The sequence below is a fragment of the Chrysochloris asiatica genome, unplaced genomic scaffold, assembly GCF_000296735.1.
Source record: "Chrysochloris asiatica unplaced genomic scaffold, ChrAsi1.0 scaffold00006, whole genome shotgun sequence".
NCBI lineage: Eukaryota > Metazoa > Chordata > Mammalia > Afrosoricida > Chrysochloridae > Chrysochloris > Chrysochloris asiatica.
In genome coordinates, this window is record NW_006408524.1 from 36,636,878 (window position 1) to 36,658,140 (window position 21,263).

Sequence of the window (21,263 nt, forward strand, 5' to 3'; positions counted from 1 at the left end):
TGTAACCATGGCAATGAGATGATATACGATAGAATGAATGTAAAACTAATGTTCTCTCATGTAAACTATCACATAATTCACAATAAAACATTTAAAAAAAATTGTAGACAGGGTTTCTATTAGTCAAAACTGACTCGACTCTTAACAACAACATATGCATGCGTGACTTTCCTTAAATATTCTCATAGCAATTTGTTGATTAAACATTCACATCTTATTCAATTATGACTGAAGAGCGCCATAATTTCCTGAGTGAAATAAATTTTGTATTTTGGCTGTAATTAGAGATTGATTGTCTCTTCTTTTAATATAATTTAGTATAGTTTAGTACCTTATGAATTTAAAGAACAAAAATAGGTTGTAAGTATCAATTTTGAAGTAAAATAAATTTATTGTTGTTATTATTTTTACGATCAAGTTGTTTCTGAATCATAAAGACCCAGTATGAGGTTTCCAAGGCTATAAATCTCTATAGGAGCAGAAAACCTCAACTTTCTCCCACAGAGCATCTGGTGGATTCAAACATCCCAATGGGTAACCCACTTCTCCACCAGGGCTCCTAAAATAAGTTTAACTTGTAATTTTAAAAAAGGAATCATTTTTAGTTTTAGTATGTTATTTTATAAATTTAAACATCCATTTTTGTCTTTTTTTTTTTTTTTTTACTCAAAAAAAAATTTTGAAAAAAAAACCACCCCCCCCCCCCCCCCGTGGAAAGCACCTCTTTTTTCCCTTGGTAAAGCTTACTAGTTCTGTAGTTTATCCATCTATTATACTGAGCTTTTGCTGTTGTTAAGTGCCATAAAGTTGGTTTTGATTATGTTGCTGTACGCCATTGAGTAGATTTTGACTCATAATGACCCTGTATAAAGTTTTCAAGCCTATATTTGTTTATGGGAACAGAAAGCCTCATCTTTCTCCTGTGGAGCAACTGGTGGATTCAAACTTCTGACCTTATAGTTAGCAGACCAACGCGAAACCCACTATACCATCAGGGTTCCTTACCATCCTGTTACATGTTGTGTCATGCCACCTTTTTATAGAATCCTGATGTGGCATTGTAGGATAAGCAAGCATGGGATTGTTGACTACAAGTTGGCAGTTCAAACCCACCAGCTGCTCCTAGGAAACCCTATACAAGGTGTCTAAGAATCTGAACATTTTTACTTTTACCTATTTTTACTTTTTACCATTTATAGCACCTTTTTGTTCACTAAGCTAGAATTGCTCTAAAATTGTTATTTAGGTTCTTTGTAAAATTAGACTGTTTCTTAAAAGGAATTGTTAACTGTCGTTGAGTTGGTTCTGACCCACAGCACCCCTTTGTAGGGTTTCCAAGGAGCAGCTGGTGAACTTGAACCACGCATCGTGATTCAGACAGACTTTGCAGTCCAGTGCATTAACCCAGAGTGCCATACCTGGCCTCCTTTCTTAGAGTACTATCAGTAAAAGTTAATGTTTTATCAGTCTGTTTTATTATGATGCCTTTAGAACTACCATCAAATGGATTCCAACTCATAGTGACCCTGTATAGAACAGAGTAGAACTGATCCTTAGAGTTTCTTGAGACTGTAAGTCTTTAGGGGCTAAGAGAGCCTCATCTCTTTCCCTTAGTGTGACTGGTGATTTGAACTGCCAACCACGTGGTTAGCAGCCCAATGCTTATCCCACAGCACCACCCGGGCTTCTTTAAAAATACATTGTTAGCATAATATAAGCATTTTCTGTGTATTTACGTGTCAAGTTAAGCTAAAATATATGAGGGTGAGTCAAAATCTGTCTACACTCTATTTTTTTAAAAATGCCTGTTGATTGTGGTTGATGACAACATTGGGTCATCACATGAAATGGTTCTGTTGGTTAGATGAGTGACAGTGGATTATTTGGCAAATCATTTTTAAACTAGCCGTGACTCTACTTATAGAAGAATCCACGACAGACATGGATTTCGAAAAGTGTAAGATGGATCTTAAACAACACATGAAAGAGCATAAACAGAAACGTTCAGGCATAAGCAAATGAAGTTTGGACCAATACTCGAAGGAAAGGAAAATTTCTATATAAAATTGTTACTGGTGATGAGACATGGATTCATCACTATGAGCCTGAGAGTAAATGGTAGAATATGGAATGGAATGGAAATATCCTCAATCGCTGACCAAGAAAAAGTTGAAAAGTCAACCATCAGCTGGAAAATTGATGCTTACAGCTTTCTGGGAATCTCAAGGGCCAGCACTGAAACTGTTAACTATCAGGAAAAGTGTTCAACAATCAACAGTGAGATGCTCCACTGAAGAGCTGAAGCCTAAACTTCAGTTAAACTCTGAGGACTGCTATCCACGGGTATTATGATCTTACATGACAATTTATGTCTGCACACATCTGCCCACACTGTTGACATGCTGCAAAAATTTCATTTTGAGGTGTTAAAGCATCCTCCCTCCCTGTAGTCCTGATCTTGCTCCATTGGACTTTCTCCTGTTTGGTCCCCTGAAAGCAGCCCTTCGAGAATGAAGATTCATCTCTGATAAGAAAGTGAAGACGGTGCATTTGTGGCTTACAGCTCAGCATAAAAAATTTTTAAATGAGACAATATGAAAGCGTGTTGATAGATGGACAAGGTGTATTAAAAAGCAAGGAGATTATGTCAAAAAATGAAGTATTTGTCTTTCCTAAAAGTTGATTAAAATAAATTCTACAGCCAATGTACTGATAATTTTTGACTCACCCTTGCAGATCCGTTTGATTCTTAGTAATAAAGTCAAATATAACATGTTGTTGTTGCTAAGAGCCATCTGTTAGTGTCATCAAGTTGGTTTTGCCTCATAGCGCCCCAATGTAGGGTTTCCAGGGAGTAGCGGTGGGTATAAACTGCTAATCTTGTGGAGCCCAGTGTGTATCCTACAGTGCTATACCCAGATTCCCAATATAACATGTTGTTGTTTTTGTTAAGTGCCATAGAGTTGGTTCTGACTCATAGTGACCCTGTATAGAGTTTTTGAAGAGCAGCTGGTGGGTTTGAACCACCACCTTGTGATTCAAAGTTACCTTGAGGTGTAGTGCTTATCCTCTCCACTTCCACACCACTCCAGGACTCCAAATGTAAAATAACGCTGCAGGGTAATGCACTGGACTGCAGGGTCAGATTAAACCACAAGGTCAGCAGCTCAAACCCACCAGACATTCTTTAGAAACCCTATATGGGGTTGCTATGGGTCAGAATCAAGTCACTGGTATTTAACAACAACAATAGGTGACGTTGAAGTCACCTTTGAAAACATTTAAAACCAAATTTATGATATGAACTGATTAGACTTCATCTGTGCTTTCTACCCACTTCTACTTTTGTAGTATGTATACTGAACAGCAAGGAGCCCTGGTGGCCCTGCAGAATAAGCACTAGACTGTTAGCCACAAGCATGGCAGTTCAAATCCAACAGCCACTTTGTGGAAGAAATATGAAGCTTTCTGCTCCCATAAAGATTTATAGCCTTGTAAGGAGCTCTGGTAGCGTAGTGGTTACAAGTTGGGCTGCCAACCTTAAGGTCGGCAGTTCGAAACTACCAGCAGCAGTTCCATGGGAGAAAGACGAGACATTCTGCTTCCGAAAAGCTTTACAGCCTCGAAACCCTGTGCAGGGACACTGAGTCGGAACAGACTCGACGGTACTTAACAACAATCCCTGCACAGGGTTACTATGAATTGGAATCAGCTTGATGGCAGTGAGATTGTTTTCTGGTTTTTTTTTTTGTTTTTTTTTTTTTTTTTTGTATATTGAAGAGCATTGAAATAGCAGGCAGCCAGAAAAAAAGAGAATATTGAAAATCTTATTTTCAGTAGTTGTTGTTAAGTGCTGTCAAGTTGGTTCTGACCCATATCGACCCTGTATAAGGTTTCTGAGGAGTGATTGGTGAGCTTGAACCGCCAACCTTGTGGTTTCAACCGACTTTGTAGTCCAGCACATTAACCCACAGCACCACACCAGGACTCTTTAAGACTGCCTATATTCAATTTTCCTTTATTTTCCTTCTTGTCACTCACTGGCTTTTGAATTTGTAAGATTACTACATTATTAGATTCAAATTTATGTTTTTAATGCATTCCCAGTGCTTTAGGCCTATTGGTAAATTTTAAATTATATTCATAAATTTAGTTAACACTTTTCAGTAATGTTGCTCTAAACTAGTGTTTATTTTACTTTGATCTTGCTATATATTTTTCAATAAATGTTTTTAGGAATATATTTACATTTCCTATTTCAGAGTTTTTAAAAGAAATTTTAAATTTGATGCTGTATGCTGTATGGTCTTTGTTTATTCTGCATTAAATAGCGAATTATTAATATCTTAAATAGTTAACAGAACTCTTGAAGTCTATCATTTAGCTATAACGTGATCACATTTGTTTTTATTTTGGGTTATTAACTAGCCTACTTGTTTAATGAAGATTGATTTGCTGAAGTTTGAAAATGTTGCTTGAGATTATTTATGAAATATGTAGGATCATATATTTTAAAAGATACTTTTAATTTAACTTTATAAATGTTTACAGTTGTTTAAAACTTTAGAACGAAATCTCTCAGTTCTTTGTCATGTATCACACATTGACTTTTTAGTGAATGATAAACCGTCTGTTAAATATGATTGGTGTTATAAGTAAAATTATATGCTTAGTGTAAAATTATAGTAAAATTTTCATTTAAATATATAATTGCATTTGTTTCCCCAGAGGTTTTGTGGTTATTCTTCTGTTTGGAAAAACAAATTCAGAGAAACATCTAGAGCAGTGTGAACACTCATTTCTTCCTCCAACATCACCTGGAGTTCCGAAGGTAAAGAATATGAAACCTCACAGTCCAGTTCTTTGCATTGATAGTAATGTGATTATCTACATATGGTTTGGCAGGTTTCCCTAGAATTCAGTAACAGCTTACTATAAATTTATGGCTGACTTTCTATTAAATTTTAGAAAACACATTAGAAAGGTAACCTGAAAATTCTCTCACTGTTAAATATAAAATATGAGATTGCAAATTTTGGGAAAAAAATAGAAATTGATTAGTTCAATTTGGGAGCCTTAATAAAAATTTAAAATGTTATGTATTTTGTTCTTTGATGAATATTCTATTTTAATAAAATACAGGTATAGGAACCAAAGAAAAATAATTGGCTATCTTTTCCTCAACTACTTTGGAGGAAAAAAAAAAATACATATGTGTATACATGTATAGATACACATGTACATAAAAACATTGGCTGCCATCGAATTGATTCTGACTCCTAGGGTTTCCAGTGCTTGTAAATCTTCATGGGGAAGCCTCCTCTTGCTCCCATGAAGCAGCTGTTGGTCATGTTGTACTGCTGCTGACCTTGTAGTTAGCAGCCTCAGTGCTTATGCTCCAGCACTACTAGTGCTCCATGTATGTGAGCTGGAATTTATATCTTGAATTGAAAAGTTTCCCACTGCCTTTCATCTGCTCCCAGGTATGAGGAATGGAGAAACAAATTTGATTTAGTTATCAGAAATCATCCCTAAATAAAATCAATTTTAAAATATATCCATTTGGTAGGTGGCAGTGCTCTTTTGGTCTGGGGAGCATGTGGGGAGGGAGAGAAGGGAAAATGTTCAAGAGAGATAATTATCAATTTGAGTCCCCTAAAATATAAAAATTCTAAAGCTTCATTGAGACATAGCAATATGCATTTTTAGCTTTTCCACATTCTAAATTATGTTTGCTGATTATTTAAAATTTGCAGGGTAAGAGTTGATTTCCATCCCCTCCTCTACCGCTGGGTGTCTGGTTTTGCTGATTTGAGAAATAGTGTTTGGTTATATTACAGTCTCAAGAAATAAGGTTACTATTGACTTGAGAATAATAACAGGGGCATTACAATGAGTATTTGATTAAAGTAAAGTCGAGATATTTTAAATCAAGAAGCAACACATTAAAATGGTATGATTCCCTTTAAGTGCTTAGAAGAAATGAAACGGGAAGCCAGAACTATTAAGATCGATAGAAGATTGACAGGTGCCAACATAATTGATGAACCGCTCCAGCAAGTGAGTTTCAGTATGTGGTATTTGAATTCTGTATCTCATATGTTAGATGTGTTTTTCGAAAATACTAAGAAATACTTTTTATTTTGCTGTTTATACTGAAATTTCCGTATAATGCAGTTTTTGGATTCTTTGTTGAAGATGATGCCTTATCTATGAACTCATTTATAATGATATATTTATATTATTTTAACACCTTTTGATTGAATTTATAATTAGAAAAGTTTAGGTTTCTTTCTTTCTTTTTTTTTTTTTCTACTGGTGTTAATGTTTCTAGTAAATTTATATTTTGAGCATTAGTCTTTAACTCATGAACAGGCTATGTGGTTTGGTAAATCAAATTTTTTTTACTCTTTGTGTAAATGCTTTGTTAAGTGGAGGTACCTGGTTTCATCTAAAAGTAGTAAAAGCTAAAATTAGGTTAAGGATGTTATCCTTCACTTCACAAATATTTTTCATTGACACTTGTTTGATTATATGAGCCACTATTAATAATGCTTACTTTAAGTTGTAACATTAATATTATAGGTGATTCCATATTTAGTTTAATTTCAAAAAAAATTTATGATTGAGTTGTATTATATACTGTTTGTTGACTTACTGAATGCTGTTGGCACTATCAAAGGTATAGGAGGAATTTAATGAGCTCAGTTTTACAATTAGATGATAATAAATTCTATGATGTACTCTTAGAAAAACTGTTTCTTTTTGAGAATTAGAATAAAGCTTGGCCATTGATAATGCCTTCATTTTTAAATATATTTGACTGGTGAGTGAGTTGGGATATCAAATTAATTTAAAAAGCATGAATTTAAAAATACATATATATAATTAAGGCAGATATTTACCACTATTTAATATGTAGAGAATGAATATAAATTTACAGATAATACTGTTAGGTTTTGGTTTACTTCTGCTACCTTTGATATCCTAAAAAAGTTGTGTTTTTTTCCCCAATATTTTTGTTTTAGGTAATCCAGTTTTCCTTGAGGGACTATGTCCAGTATTGGTATTATACATTAAGTGATGATGAAACTTTTCTTCTTGAAATTAGGCAAACTCTTCAAAATGCACTCATTAAGTTTGCTACTAGGTAAGATTATTGCATTGTGCTTATGCAGAAAAATTTAGATATATGAAATGTACCAATAGGGAACATAACTTTAATGGGATTGGGGAATTTTTTACTAACAGTTAAGTAGAATAGTAGATTATTATTTTGAGATAATCCCCAGAGTCCTTAACACCTTAAATTACCAAGAACCACTCACTATCTGAAGGTGTAGGGCTGTAGCCGACCCCTCCCGTTCTCCACTTGTCGTTAAGTCCAACTCATACTGAATCTGTATAGGTTTCCAAATAGCAACTGGGTGGGTTTGAACTGTAGACCTTGCAGTTAGCAATCCCTGCTTTTTCTATAGCACAATTTCTTGAAAATAAAGTCTTGAAATTCTTAGCCTCTTGGAGAACAGAGAATTGCCTTAGGACCATTGCCATGTTTTTTTTGTTTGTGCTCTGTGAACATAGATATTTTATTGCTTTCTTTTTAACTCTTTAGATTAGAGGTGGATTAGTTTTTCAACATAGGTAATTGGGGAGCCCTGAGAAAAGTTTATGGTTTGAACAAAAGCTTTATAATTTTAGAAATAAATGTGAGCTCCTCATTTCTTATTAATACCAAGCATATGCAAATAGCCAGGTAGAATTACTAATGTAGACTTAACAATGGAACACAGAAATATAATTGATATAATCAAAGAAAGTCAGGAGTTGGATTTTATCTGTTTTCTTTCATATACAACATTATTGTTAAGGTTTTTTTCACACAATTTCTGAATAATCAGTCACTGATGGTTTTCTATAGCAACACTATACTAATGATTTCTTTTCTAACAAATAAGAGTTCATTACTTTTGTGTCTGACTGCTAGGAATGTATTAAAATATAGTAACACCTTTTAGAACAGGAAAGGATTTGGACTAGTACTTGGAAGATTTGAGTTTGCATCCTGTTCCACCTTGAATCAACGGCACTTAACAATAACAACAGCAGGTCCTGGGGAAACACCAACGATTGAAGTCCCTATTCACTGGAGTAAAGTGGAGTAGAAGGCTCTGATCCTTTAAAAGGGGTCCTTGTCTTTGCTTACAAAGAATGATTAGGTTAGGCAGACTGAGTTTTATGCAAGCAAGTAAAATTTTGCTAAAGATAATTTTAAAATGGCTGCAACCATATAGTGACAGAGAACTGCCAGAGGTTCTCTGTCAATTCTTTGTCAGATTAGGATGTGCTAATATAAGATGGAGTGGCTGAAAAAACAGAGAATACCAGAAAGATGTTTACCTGAGATTTATTGACTACGCAAAGGTTTTTGATTGTGTGGATCATGACAAGGTATGAACAGCACATAGACTAAGAAGCAGTTGTTACAACAGAAAAAGGGAACACTGAATGGTTTAAAATTAGGAAAGATGTGCACCAGCGTTGTATTCTTTCACATTACTTATTCAATCTTTGTGCTGAACACATAATCCAAGAAGCTGGTAGAATTACTAATGTAGAAGAACATGGCATCAGGATAGGAGGAAGACTCATTAACAACCTAAGATAATGCAGATGGTAAAACCTTGCTTGCTGAAAGTGAAGAGGACTTAAAATACTTACTAATGAAGATCAAAGACTACAATGTTGGTATGGACTGCACCTCAGTACAAAGAAAACAAAAATCCTCATCATGGACCCATCAACAACTTCCATGTAAAAGAAGAAGGGATTCATGTTGTCAGAGACTTCATATTGCTCAGATCAGTCATCAGCATTCGTGAAGCAGCTGTCAAGAAATCAATCATTAGGCAAATCTGCTGCACAAGACCTCTTAAAAATATTCAAGAGCAAAAACGTAAGTTTGAGGACTAAGGTACGCCTGATCAAAGCCACACTATTAATATTCAGTAACCTCATATGCATGTGAAAGTTGGACAGTGAATAAGGAAGACCGTAGAAGAATTGATGCATTTGAGTTATGGTGCTGGAGAATATCGAAAGTACCATGGACTGTCAAAAGAATAAACTAAGCTAGGATGCTTCTTGGAAGCCAGGATGGCCAGACTTAGTCTCTCATACTTTGGACCAGTTCCTGGTGAAGTACAGCATGCTTGGTAAAGTGGACGGTCAGTGAAAAAGAGGAAGACCACCAACAAGATGGATTGGCACAGTGGCAGCAGCAGTGGCCAGTGATTGTGAGATTTGTGCAGGACTGGGTAGTGTTTCATTTTGTTGTGCATGGGGTTGCTATGAGTAGGTGCCGACTTGATGACACCTTACAACAACAAGAAAATATTTAAGGATTTATTGAGAGGAAAATACCTGCCCCAAAGAGACTTGCCAGAAGAGCCATAGGCAACGCTAACTGTCATTTCCTTGATAGAGGCTTTGCTGAGTTTTAAAAGGTTTTAAGTGGGAAAAGCATCATGTTTATTCATAGTGGTAAGTGGGGATTTCTGTGAGTGGACCTTTTAGGAGGAACCATGTTAATGGATGTGTGTGCAGCATTTCTTCAAGATGTATTCCAATGCAAAGGTGCCGGCAAAACTTACTCTGGGGTGTTGAGCATGTGTGGTTCTTCAGAATCCTGGCTCAAGCCCCTTCCATGGGCTTGTGTTTCCTTTGCTCCAGCAAAAAGTAAGTAGTCCTTTAAAATGTGGCACTGTAGGATAAGCACTGGACTGCTAACCATAATGTCAGTGGTTTAAACTTACCTGCTGCTCCTTGGAAGCCCCTGTATAGGGTTGTTATGGGTCGGAACCAACTTGACACCACTTAGCAACAACAAGGACACTGAGTAAACCAATGTGGCCTGTGAAACACCTTATAAGGAAGTAAAATATGGCATTTTTATATTGGTGGGCTTCCTTAATGGCATGTCCCATTACATGGCAATAGAAGTGGAATTCGTATGGATGGTCATGCTCCAGGGTCTAACTGCTCAGCTATACGCCCTAAGCATGTCCCGCACATCTTTACAATTCCTCAAGCAAACAGCCCTCAACATTGCTTAAGGTTTTACTCACAAGGCTTCTGGCAATAAGTGGCCATGTTTAATCCTAATTTCTAGAACCCCTTTTCTTCCTGCCTCAGTGACAGTGTTTTGAAAGTTGTGAAGGAATTTAGAAATTTAAGTTTTAATGCCACCCAACACCAATCATTTTCACAGATAAGGAAGTTAAGGTTTAGAAAAGATAAGTGATTAATCCACTGAGTTAGGAGCAAAGGTGGAATTATAATCAGATTATTCATAGTAGTGTGGCACTCTATTCAGATCCATATTCTCCATCAGATATGAGAAGACTTCTGAGCTTAATATTTCTATGATTTTAATCTCTTGAAGACCTATCCTTTTACTTCATATTTATTTATTTTTAAACCATTCTAAACTACCAAAGTAGTAGTCTGGTGATTATAAGAAAAGCCAGATTTCTTCTTAGAGTAACTTGAATTTAAATCTTTGCTTTCTCTTTGACCTTAAAATTTTGGGGAAATTAATCAGCTTCTTTTTGCCTTAGTGTCCTTATCTGTAAAAGGCTAAAAGCTACTTTAGAAGTATAAGCTGTTTCAAAACTAAAAAAATCAAAATGAAATAAAGCTGCTAGCATACAGGAAGGCTCAGTGATTCTTTCTTGCTTTGTGCTTTGTGTCTGAATTGCTTTTTAATTTTTGTTTTACCTTGGCTTTTTTTTTTTTATTACTATTAAAATATGCATCTTAATAGGCTATTCATGACTGTTGCTAGTGGTAGAATTCCGGAAATTAGGTCATTTTACAGTCATTGGACTACCTCTTCAGTCCTTGTTCCTGCTGACCTTTATCCTTGTTATGTGCTGAACTGTAACCATTGTGAAGCATATGAAAGGAATAGAAGTTAACACTCCCTCCACTTTGCAGTCTTGTATTTGGGGGGTGGGGTTCCTGAACCAGGGACACTGCAGATGAACACAAAATTTTCTACTGTTGTTTTTCCTTCCTATTAAGAGTTTCCATTGTTTCATTTTAAAAAACAGCCTGTGGACCCAGAAAATTTCAGTCTCACCAAATTGTAGTGCTCATCTTTATCAACTTGGTGAAACAATTAAATGTCAGCATAAAATCAAGTGCTAAATTTTGAAGAACACTAGAAAAAAACAACATACTGAAGAGTCTGAAGTCCTGGTTGAGCATTTGTTCTATTACTTATTAAGCTCTATGGCCTAATAAAGGCAAGACATAAATTCTTTGAGTCTGGGACTAATATCCCATATTTCCTTATCTGATTCTTATAAGGGTTAATGACAGCACATGTGAGAAAATTATAATGGTAACACTTTATGTCAGCACTAAAAACCCAATGCTGTTAAGATGACTCTGACTCATAGCTGACTCTGACTCATAGGACAGAGTAGAACTGTCCCGTAGGCTTTCCAAGGCAAAGCTGTAAATCTTTATGAAAGCAGACTGCCTCATCTTTCTTCCATGTAATTGTTGGCAGGTTCATACTGAAGAGGTTTTGTTTTAACAGTCCAGTGCTTTAACTGCTGCTCCACCAGGGTACTTTATATCAACATTGTTATGGTTATTTTTAAGTGCTCTCTAGTTGTTTCTGACTCATAGTGATCCTGTATAGGATTTTTAAGAAGTCCAGTTAGTAGGTCCGTCCTTATCCTATAGCAACACACTGTGACTACACTTTAGCCACTGTTCCACTGGTGGTGGTTATGTGCTGTGGAGTTGGAACTGACTCATAGCAACCCTGTACAGCGTTCCCGAGGCTGTAAATCTTTACGGTAGCAGAAAGCCTCATCTTTCTCCCCAGGAACAGCTGGTAATTTCAAACTGCTGACCTTGCAGTTCGCAGCCCGATTCGTAACCACTAAGCTACCAGAGCTCCTTACTGCTCCATTAGGACTCCTAATGTTGGCATTGCTTGTGAAGTGGTATCAAGTTGATTCTGACTCATATTGACCTTGTATAGGGATTCTGAGGAACAACTTGTGGATTTAAACTGACTTTTGGTTAGCAGTCCAGTGCTTATCCTGCAGTGTCACATGAGGTCAACATTAGTACCTGTCATTCCAGGAGCATTTGGGGGAAGAGAGCTTCTATCATGGATTGAATGTTATCTCCCCAAAATTTGTGTCAACTTCACTTGGCTGTGATTCTCAGTGGTTTGGCAGTTATGCTATGATGTAATGTGGCAGTTGTGTAATGTTGTAGTCAGCCCCTTTATGTCCTCTGATGCCTTTGTCTTTGATATGTTGTAATTATCTTATGTGTTGTAAATCTTCACTTCTATGATGTTAATGCAACCACTCCTCTGTCAGTTTATTGTACTGTGATGACTTGTGTGCTGTTGTGATTCTGGAAGCTGTGTCACCGTTACCCATGACAGACAGGTTACAGGGAGCTTCCAGATTAACTAAGACTAGAAGGGGAGGGCTTAGCTGTGAAACATTGTCTGACACACTGTCAGAAGAGGAGCTCCTCAGGTTGGAAGGCTTTCAGATTCTAATGGGGAAGAGCTGCCTTCTCAAAGTAGAGTTGTCCTAAACTACCTGGATGCAGTTAACCTTTTGAAACTTGGCACTTGCCAATGTGTCTCAATTCAAATTGAGAAGAAACAGCTGCAAACATCCATTAATAATTGAAACGTGGAATGCACAAAGTGTGAATCTAGAAAAACTTCAGGATGTCAAAAACAAAAAGGAATCTCTAAAGATCGATATTCTAGGCGTTGTGGTTGTTAAGTGCCATAGAGTCGATTCTAATCCATAGCAACCCTGTATAGGATTTCCAAGGGGCAGCTGGTGAACTTGAACCACCTACCATACAGTTCAAGTGATTTTCCAGTCTGATGCATTAGCCCACAGTGCCATACCAGAACTCCATTAGTGAGTTGAAATGGACTGGTATTGGCCATTTTAAAATGAACAACACTGGTTGACCGTACCATGAGCAACAAATTCAAGAGGAATGGTATAGCATTCATCATCAAAAAGAACATTTCAGGATCTATCTTGAGGTACAATATTATCTATTATAGGATAATATCTATGCATCTATAAGGTAACTCCATACTATAAGCACTGGACTACAAACCACAATGCCCCCTGTTCAAGCCTGTCAGTTGCTCTGGGGGGGAAAGATGAGACTTTCTGCTCCTGCAAAGATTTAAAGTCTTAGAAACTCTATACAGGGTTAATATGAGTTGGAATGGACTTGAAGGCACTTAACAACACCAGCAAGGAAAACCAGGTAATACCACTATTATTACGCACTATCCACTAAAGCCAGTGATGATGAAATTGAAGACTTCTATCAACTTCTTCAGTCTAAAATGTATCAAACATGCATTCAGGATGCATTGATAGTTATTGGGGGTTGGAATGCAAAAGTTGGAAACAAACAGGAAGGGTCAGTAGTTGGAAAGTACGGCCTTTGTGATAGAAATGATGCTAAAGATCGCATAATAGAATTTTGCAAGACCAATGACTTATTTTTTACAAATATTTTTTTTCGATAATAGGTAACTATACACAGGGCCCTCACCAGATAGAATGTACAGGAATCTAATTGACTGCATGTGTGAGAAGTGACAGTTGAAAGGCTCAATATCATCATCCAAAATAAACTAGGGGCTGACTGTGGAACAGACCATTAATGGCTCATATGCAAGGTCATTCTAAACCTGAAGAAAATTAAAACCAGTCCATGAGAGCCAAAATATGACACTGAGAATATTATTCCACCTGAATTTAGAGATCGTCTCAGAACAGACTTGATGCATTAGACACTAATGACCAAAGACCAGAAGAGCTATAGTATGACAGAACATCATACATGAAGAAAGGGAAAGGTCATTAAAAAAGGAAAGCAAGAAAAAACCGAAATGGATGTCAGAAGAAACTTTGAAACTTGGCCTTAAGTGTTATTTTTGTTGTTAAATACCATCTAGTCTGTTCTGACTCCCTAGCGACCGTATATAAGGTTTCCAAGGAGTGGCTAGTGAGGTTGAACCACTGACTTTATGGTTCAAACCAACCTTGTGATCCAGTGCTTTCTCCCGCAGTGCCATACTGGACTCGCTGTCATTGAGCATAGAGCAACTAAAAGAACTAGAGGAAATGAAGTAAAAGAATAGGAAGTTTCAAAAAGGTAGCTTGAGAAGATGAATTCAAGTATTATTATGAACTGTGCAAAGACATGGAGTTAGAAAACCAAAATGGAAGAACATGCTTTGTATTTCTCAAGCTGAAAAAAAATTGAAGGAAAAATTCAAACATGGGGTTAAAATATTGAAGGACCCTATGGGTAAAATATTAAATGATGTAGGAAGCATCAGAAGAAGATAGAAGGAATATGCAAACATTGTAACAAAAAGAATTGTTTAGTATTCACCCATTTCAGTAGGCAACATATGATCAAGATTCATTGGTATTGAAGGAAGAAATCCAAGTTGCACTAAAAGCATTGGAGAAAAACAAGACCCAGGAATTGACGAACTACAAATTGAAATGTTTCAACAAAGAGATGCAGCTCTGGAGATGCTCATTTGTGTATGCCAAGAAGTTTACAATAGCTTATCTGGCCAGCCAGTGGGAAGAGATCTATATTTCTGCCCATTCCAAAGAAAGGTGACCCATTGGAATACGAAAATCATCGGACAATATCATTAATACCACATGCAATGAAATTTTGCTAAAGAAAATATAAAAAGCTGTTGCAGCAGTACATTGGCAGGGAACTGACAGTAATTCAAGCGGATTCAGAAAAGGATCTGGAACTAGGGATGTTATTGCTGGCATCAAATCAATTTTGACTAGATGCAGACAGTATCAGAAAGATGTTACTTGTACTTTATTGACTATGCAAAGGCATTTGACTGTGTGTATTATGACAAACTATGGACAGGATTGCTAAGAATTGAGTCCAGAACACTTGAAGCTCATGAGGAATTTATGCATAGACCAGGAGGCAATTGTTAAAACAAAATAAGGGGATTCTTAACAATTTTAAATCAGTAAAGATGTGTCCTCGTGTTGTATCCTTTCACCATACTTATTCAGTCTATATGCTGAGCAAATAATTTGAGAAGCTGGTTTATATGAAAAAGAGTGGTGTGAGGATTGGAGGAAAATCCATTAATAACCTGCGATATGCAGATGACACAACCTTGCTGGAGTGAAGAGGATTTAAAATACTTACTGATGAAGATCAGACACTACAGTCTTCAGTATGGATTGTACCCCAGTATAAAGAAAACAAAAATCCTCCCAACTGGACCAACAAATAACATGATAAATGGAGAAAAAAAATGAAGTTGTGAAAGACTTCATTTTTCTTGCATCCATAATCAACACTCATGGAAGCCAACAGTCATGAAATCAAACGACATTGCTTTAGGCAAATCTGATGAAATGTTTAAAGTGGCCAAGAACACAGATAAAATTTTGAGGACTAAGGTGTGCCTGACCTAAAGTATGGTATTTTCAGTTGTTCCCTGTGCATGTGACAGTTGGACAGTGGATAAGGAAGATCAAAGAAGAATCCATGCATTTGAATTATGATGTTGGTGAAGAGTATTGAAAGTACCATGGACTGCCAAAAGAACAAGTCTGGAAGCCAATATGCGCCTTATAAGTGAAGATGAAGAGATTTCATCGTATCCCATTCTTTGGTCACGTTGTTAAAAGGAAACAGTCCCTGGAGAAGGACATCATGCTTGGTAAAGTGGAGCGACAACAAAAAGATGGATGGGCACAGTGCCAGCAACAATGGGCTCAGACAACAACAAATGTGAGGGTAGTGTAGGACTGAACTGTGTTTCATTTGGTTTTGCATTGGGTGGCTATGAGTGTGAACTGACTTGATGGCATCCAACAACAACAACAACAACATAGTTTCTTGGAGAAATATCTAGTTAGAGTCTTTTGTCATTTAAAACATAGGTTGTCATTTTATTGTTCAGTTGTACTTCTTCCTACTTTTGTAAATACAATTTTCTTGAAAAAATAATGGTCATTTATTTGAATATTTATGTGACTGCTTTTGTGCTCAGTGGCAGTGTTGAGTACTTGTTACAAGGTCTAAAATAATTGCTACCTGGCACTTTAGAGAGAAGTTTGCTGATCTCTGGAACACACAGTTTTGGGACCATTAAAGTATTCAAGAGTATGTTAGAATAAAAAATGTCATACAAAGTCTATGATTTAAACTGTGAAAAATTGTAAATAGCCAAGAAACTAAAAGGAAATATACTTAACAGTCATCTTTGGGTTGTGGGTTTCTGGCTGATTATAGACAAATCAGAAAATCTTTACTTGTACAAAATGCACGTGTAGTACTTTTATAATCAGAGACAGAGACAGAAACATTTGGTAATTAGCAGTAAAGATTTTTTAAAAATTAAATTTATCTGCCTATTTTTCTTCTCTTCTTTATATTCATACGAAACATAAATATAACAATATTTTTTCGATTATAAAAGTAGCTAAGCACTGGACTGCAAAGTCAGTTTGAACCACAAGGTTGGTGGTTCAAACTTACCAGCCGCTCCCTGGAAACCCTATACAGGGTCACTATGAGTCAGAACCAATTCGACAGCACTTAACAGTAACAACTGTTTCTTTAATGTTTATTGGGGTCCAAGTATGACATTGTAGGATAAGTAGTAGACTGCTAACTTCAGGTTTGCAGTTCAAACCTACCAACCATATGTGGGGTCGATAGGAGTTGAACTGATTCGATGGTGTTTAACAAGAACAACATAGTGCTTTTCACATGATACACACACACCCCCAAAAAATGCCCCCCAAAACCAACAGCTCATTGAGTTGATATGATTCATAGTGGTTCCATATCAGGTTTCTGAAATTGCCTCATTTTTCTTTGTGGTGTGACTGGTGGGCTTGAACTGCAGTCTAGTGCTTATCCTACAGTGCCACCAGGCGACTTTATTTTGTACATGATGATAGAATGATGGTTATTCAATAAATTCTTCTTAATTGAGTTTTTATTTGAGAGTTCTGTGTTCACACCCTGCTTCCCAATTTTAATATATGTCCTTATTGGGTTTTTAATTGTTTCATTATCAGGTGAATTATTACTGAGCTCTTACTTTTTTTGAAAAATAATAATTTACAAGATAAGCCTACATTTTCAAATAATTACTTAACATTAAATTTCAGAGGATGGGCACTTGGCCATCGGCTAATTTTTTCTATCCTAAAACTTAAATCAGCGGTTCGAAACTACCAGCCGCTCCGCGGGAGAAAGATGAGGCTTTCTACTCCCGTAAAGATTTACACCCTCGGAAACCCTGTACAGGGTCGCTATGGGTCGGAACCGACTCGACGGCACTTAACAACAACAACAACATATCTTATTAAAGGCTTCTTGCTTCCTGTCCTTTACACTTAAAGCCCTAAAATTGGTGAATATACTTCATGTGGACTACTTTTTATACATTGCTCATAATATTATGAGTCTGAATGCTTTAAAACATCTGGATCTTTGGCCTCCTGGAAGCATTAGAACATAGAATGTAGAACCTAGAATTCATGTGTGGTGTTATTAGTTCACTTAACTATCACTTCCACCAATTTGTTTATAACTTCTATTTGTTTTTTGTTAAGATTGTGGTGTAGTTGAGAGAACACTAGCAAGACCTATGCAGCCTAGAATAAGCAGATTAATGACTTTATTGTATTATGGCTTTTTGTAACTATTTGAGATCCTTTTCAATTCTAAAATGCAGCTGTTATTGTTAAGTGTTGTTGAGTCGGTTATGACTCATACTGATCCTGTATTAGGGTTTCTGAGGAGCGTCTGGTTGGTTTAAACTGCTGACCTTGTGGTTTGCACACCAGTACTGAACCTACAGTGCTACACCAGAAGGCCAAAATACAACTACTCCCTACTTATTTGCTTTCTCATTATCTGACTATTTTGTGTGTTAGCAGTATACATCAGACATTAATGAACATTGAGGTGCGATGTAATGATGTAATTTGGCTGTTTTGTGATGATGTAATCATCCTTCATTTTGTGATCTGGTGTGGTTTTCCTCCATTTTCATATAACACCGATTTTCACATGAACAGTCTTGGCTTTGGATCTTATCCATGTTGGTAAGTGAGGAGTGGGCATACTCAAGATTACCTAATCAGCGGAACCTTATTGATGGGGTTTTAAATCTCTCATCTTGATGTATTTTTCCCCCCTTTTAAAAGTTTTTGTTGTGAATTGAGCGATAGTTTACATGGGATCTCATCTTGATGTGTTTTTTATCGTAACCCACCACCCCACCCCTTGGTCTCAACAGTCTTCATCTGAATTGAAAGATCTAATATATATGACCAAATAAAATATACTTGTGACTCCTCCTTTTAAAACATTCATTTACTTACCAGTTACAAATCTCCTTCTTACTTGGTCTGTGTATGTGTGTATATGTGTGTGGGTGTATTGTATGTCGGTGTGTGCTACATAGTTAACAGAATCGTAAACTTTTAATGATTTAAGTTAGGTGCCATCGAGTCGGTTTTGGTTCATAGAGACCCTGTATAGGGTTTCTGAGGAGCAGCTGGTGGATTCGAACTGCTTACTTTATGGTTAGCAGTCTAGTGTTTATTCTGAAGCATCAGAACAGGAATCCAGAATTGTCTTTAGAGAAAACCAACTCAGGGAAGTTCATAACTAATGAAAGCTTGTATCTTCTTACTGAATCAAATGCCAGTCAAGTGCTCTTTTTTCTCCCGCCCTTGAGTCTGCTTTTTGTAGTCGTGATAATGATTGTTTAGAATAGATAGAGCAACTGAAGTGATTTATGTAATCTAAGCCTTAGCCAAAGTATTTGGGGATCATATTTTTTTCTTTTTAAAGCAATTGCACTTAGTAGCTGTAGGGTTTAGACAAGCTAGAAAAACTCAGTATTTGTCCTCTTTTAGAACTTTTAAGAAATAAAGAAGCAACTGTTGCATGTGCCTCTCTTGTGGCTACTCTCCAAGCATCTGTTATTAATAATGCTCTGACCCCCAAAAAAGGAATAAATAAGTATCCAATGTCCTCTTTTTCAATGTATTATTTAGCTACTATGGATACAACAACAGTGAATAAAATAGACACTGTTGAACACAACAGACAACAATAACAATAGTTCCTGCCTTCTGGAGATATTTATTTTAGGCATTGACTTGTTTAACTACAGGTTGTATGTGCTACAAAAAGGGAAACAAATGATGCTGTATGAACATGTAACCTGGAAACCAGAGGGGAGGGCGGAAGTCAACAAAGGTTTTCATGTGGAATTCACACTGGAGATGAACTCTAAAATGTAAATGGGAATTGTTAGGTAAACGTAGAGAGTAATAGGGAAGTTTGTGGATTGTGGGCAGGGTGAGGGAACCTGGTAGAAGGAATAATAGTCTGTTCCTGAGGCATTGAGGTAAAAAGTGGCATATTTTAATTTGAGAAACAGAAAGAAGTCTTGTGAGTTGAAGAACTGAGAGGAAGAAAGAAGGTGGAACGTGTTGCTGAGGAGTAATCGAGTGCCCCGCATGCCAGATCTTAGACAATGCATTCAATCTTAGCCCGAAGATCAGTGGAACATTATTGAAGGGGTTTAAAGGCTCTCATCTTGTTCTATCATATTTGTTTTTTTTTTAAATCACTTTGGCTGCTCTATGGAAAATGGATTGACAGGAGACCTACTGGAAGTCCAGGATTAGAATGGTGACTTTGGAGATGGAAATAAGGGAATACAAAATATGTGTTCAGAGACGTACTCTGTATAATTTTGATTTTGTTTTGTCACTTCATTGCTTACTTGAATTCCCAGTTACCTTAATCCTTCTCACCATTCTACCAAGATGCAGAGTGCTATTATAAATTTTATTTTTTTCAGAGAATTGAATGTGATCTCTTATTCTCTTTGTTGTTGTTGTGTTGTTAAGTGCTGTCAAGTTGGTTTGACTCATAGCGACCCTGTATAGGGTTTCCGAAGAGCGGCTGTTGAGCTTGAATTGCTGACCTTGTGGTTCAAGCTGACCTTGCAGTTCAGCACATTAACCCACAGAGCCACACCAGGACTCCATCTTCTTCTCTTTATCACATGTTTCCTATATGATAAGAAGAACATATTTCCTTATTCTCTTTATCATGTATGAAATGTATTTTCTTATATTTATATAAAGGAGCTCTGGTAGCGTAGTGGTTACGAATCGGGCTGCGAACCTTAAGGTCAGCCGTTCGAAACTACCAGCCGCTCCATGGGAGAAAGATGAGGCTTTCTACTCCTGTAAAGATTTATACCCTCGGAAACCCTGTACAGGGTCGCTATGGGTCAGAACCGACTCGATGGCACTTAACAACAACAATATTTATATAAGAATAAAATGTAAGTAATAATAAATAAAAGTGTTGTGGTAGTAAGATCTATAGTTTAATATCATCTGTATTTTTTACCAGATCAAGAATCCTGGGAGAATATTTTAAATAGAGTGAATAAGAGCTTTGATTGTAGGTATAATTAACTCATTTTGGAAGCTGCATAGTAAGTACAGTAGAAGGAAATGTGCCTGCTACCTAAATTGAATTATTTATCATTGATTCTTCGTCACATTCCATTTATTATATACTTATTTAATCATGCACCATAATTTTAGCAAGTACTTCACTGTTACCAAGTATTTTCTAATTTTGCTAAAACAGATTCTATTAGAAATTATTAGTTAGAAATTAACTTATCACTGAGAAGCAATGTACAGTCTTTTCTTCCTAATCTAGACACTTGAGTTTGAACTGCTGTTTACATGTAGTCAGGTGAAAATGATTCTAGCTAAAATTAAATAGTGACTTTGAGTAAAGATGTAGAGTATTGGGTTTCCTGTTTTCTCCACTTTAAACATATTTTTGTATTAAAGAAAAAATTACATTTAAACTTAAAAATATTTTTTTATATTTGAATTGCTGGTTAATTTTCACTCATTTTAAGTATCACTGCTGTGGATTAATGTTCTGCACTACAAAGTTGTTTTGAACCACAAGGTTGGCGTTTCAAGCTCACCAGCTGCTCCTTGGAAACCCTACACATGTCTGTTATGGGTTGGAACCAACTTGAGGGCACTTAACAACAACAACACATTTTCTGTAGGGAGTTGAGATAGACCTAATGTTTG

The 21,263-nt window shown here is 36.4% G+C and overlaps 1 protein-coding gene across 2 annotated transcripts in view; it reads left to right on the top strand.

Moving 5' to 3' along the window:
* Window positions 1-21,263, top strand: part of SNX13 (sorting nexin 13) — a 163,061-nt gene that overhangs the window by 53,045 nt on the left and 88,753 nt on the right. For both annotated transcript variants that reach the window (XM_006832238.1, XM_006832237.1), the window contains 3 exons: window positions 4,729-4,831; window positions 5,971-6,060; window positions 7,029-7,150. In XM_006832238.1, coding sequence (XP_006832301.1) covers window positions 4,729-4,831; window positions 5,971-6,060; window positions 7,029-7,150 — 315 coding nt within the window. The remainder of the gene's footprint in view (window positions 1-4,728; window positions 4,832-5,970; window positions 6,061-7,028; window positions 7,151-21,263) is intronic.